The 777-nt window shown below is 48.4% G+C and overlaps 1 protein-coding gene across 3 annotated transcripts in view; it reads left to right on the top strand.

The window, feature by feature from the left end:
* Positions 1-777, top strand: part of efr3a (EFR3 homolog A (S. cerevisiae)) — a 15,814-nt gene that overhangs the window by 5,039 nt on the left and 9,998 nt on the right. For all 3 annotated transcript variants that reach the window (XM_025066204.1, XM_025066206.1, XM_025066205.1), the window contains one exon: positions 140-261. In XM_025066204.1, coding sequence (XP_024921972.1) covers positions 140-261 — 122 coding nt within the window. The remainder of the gene's footprint in view (positions 1-139; positions 262-777) is intronic.

Genomic DNA, 777 nt, shown 5'->3' with positions numbered 1-777 from the left:
GGTTGTTGTTTGGTTGTTGCTTTTTTTTTTTTTTTTTGTTTTTTTTTTGCTACCTCTTGACAGACGGTGTAAGCAGAGAGCAGTACCAGCAGGTGTCACTGTTTCCTTCACTCCGTCCCCTCTCTCTCTCTCTCCGTAGTTTGTGAAGTTCGCCAACATCGAGGAGGACACGCCTTCGTACCACCGCCGCTACGACTTCTTCGTGTCCCAGTTCAGTGCCATGTGTCACTCCACCCACGAGGACCCTGAGACCAGGACCAGGTAACAGTCCAGCACCTGGTTCTGGTGTGTCTCCTCTGTGACCTGGTGACCTCTGTACTCTGTAGCCCAGTACTGGTCTGCGACCCACGGGTTGTGGACCAGGGCTGTACCAATCAGAGGCCACAGATTCTTTTTTTTCTCTGTGTGAGTGTGGCTGCTCAGCCTCAGGCAGGAACCAATCAGCTCACAGAGAAGTCCCATTTAGAACGCCGTCTGCTCCGCCGCAGGGATGCATCATGGGATAAAAATAATAATCTTCCCAGCATCCTCTGCCTGTGGGCTGCACACACACACACACACTCTTGTCATGACACTTGTTCACTTTGCTGTGATGCTATCATTTGCGATGATAAGCGATAGCTAACAATCAGCTATAACTTCTGCGTTAACATCCCGTCTCGAGGCTAATTTGCTACAAAAAAACAGTTTTCCTCCGATGTCATAGAAATATTGATCTGACGGCTAATAAGTGTAGCTGTTATGAAGCCATGGTGCTAATGTGTTGCTAAATTGTTG

Source organism: Cynoglossus semilaevis, chromosome 20 (assembly GCF_000523025.1).
Source record: "Cynoglossus semilaevis isolate Cse_v1.0 chromosome 20, Cse_v1.0, whole genome shotgun sequence".
Classification (NCBI taxonomy): Eukaryota; Metazoa; Chordata; class Actinopteri; order Pleuronectiformes; family Cynoglossidae; genus Cynoglossus; species Cynoglossus semilaevis.
Note: the sequence above shows the minus strand (reverse complement) of the source record. Positions and strands in the feature narration are given on the sequence as shown.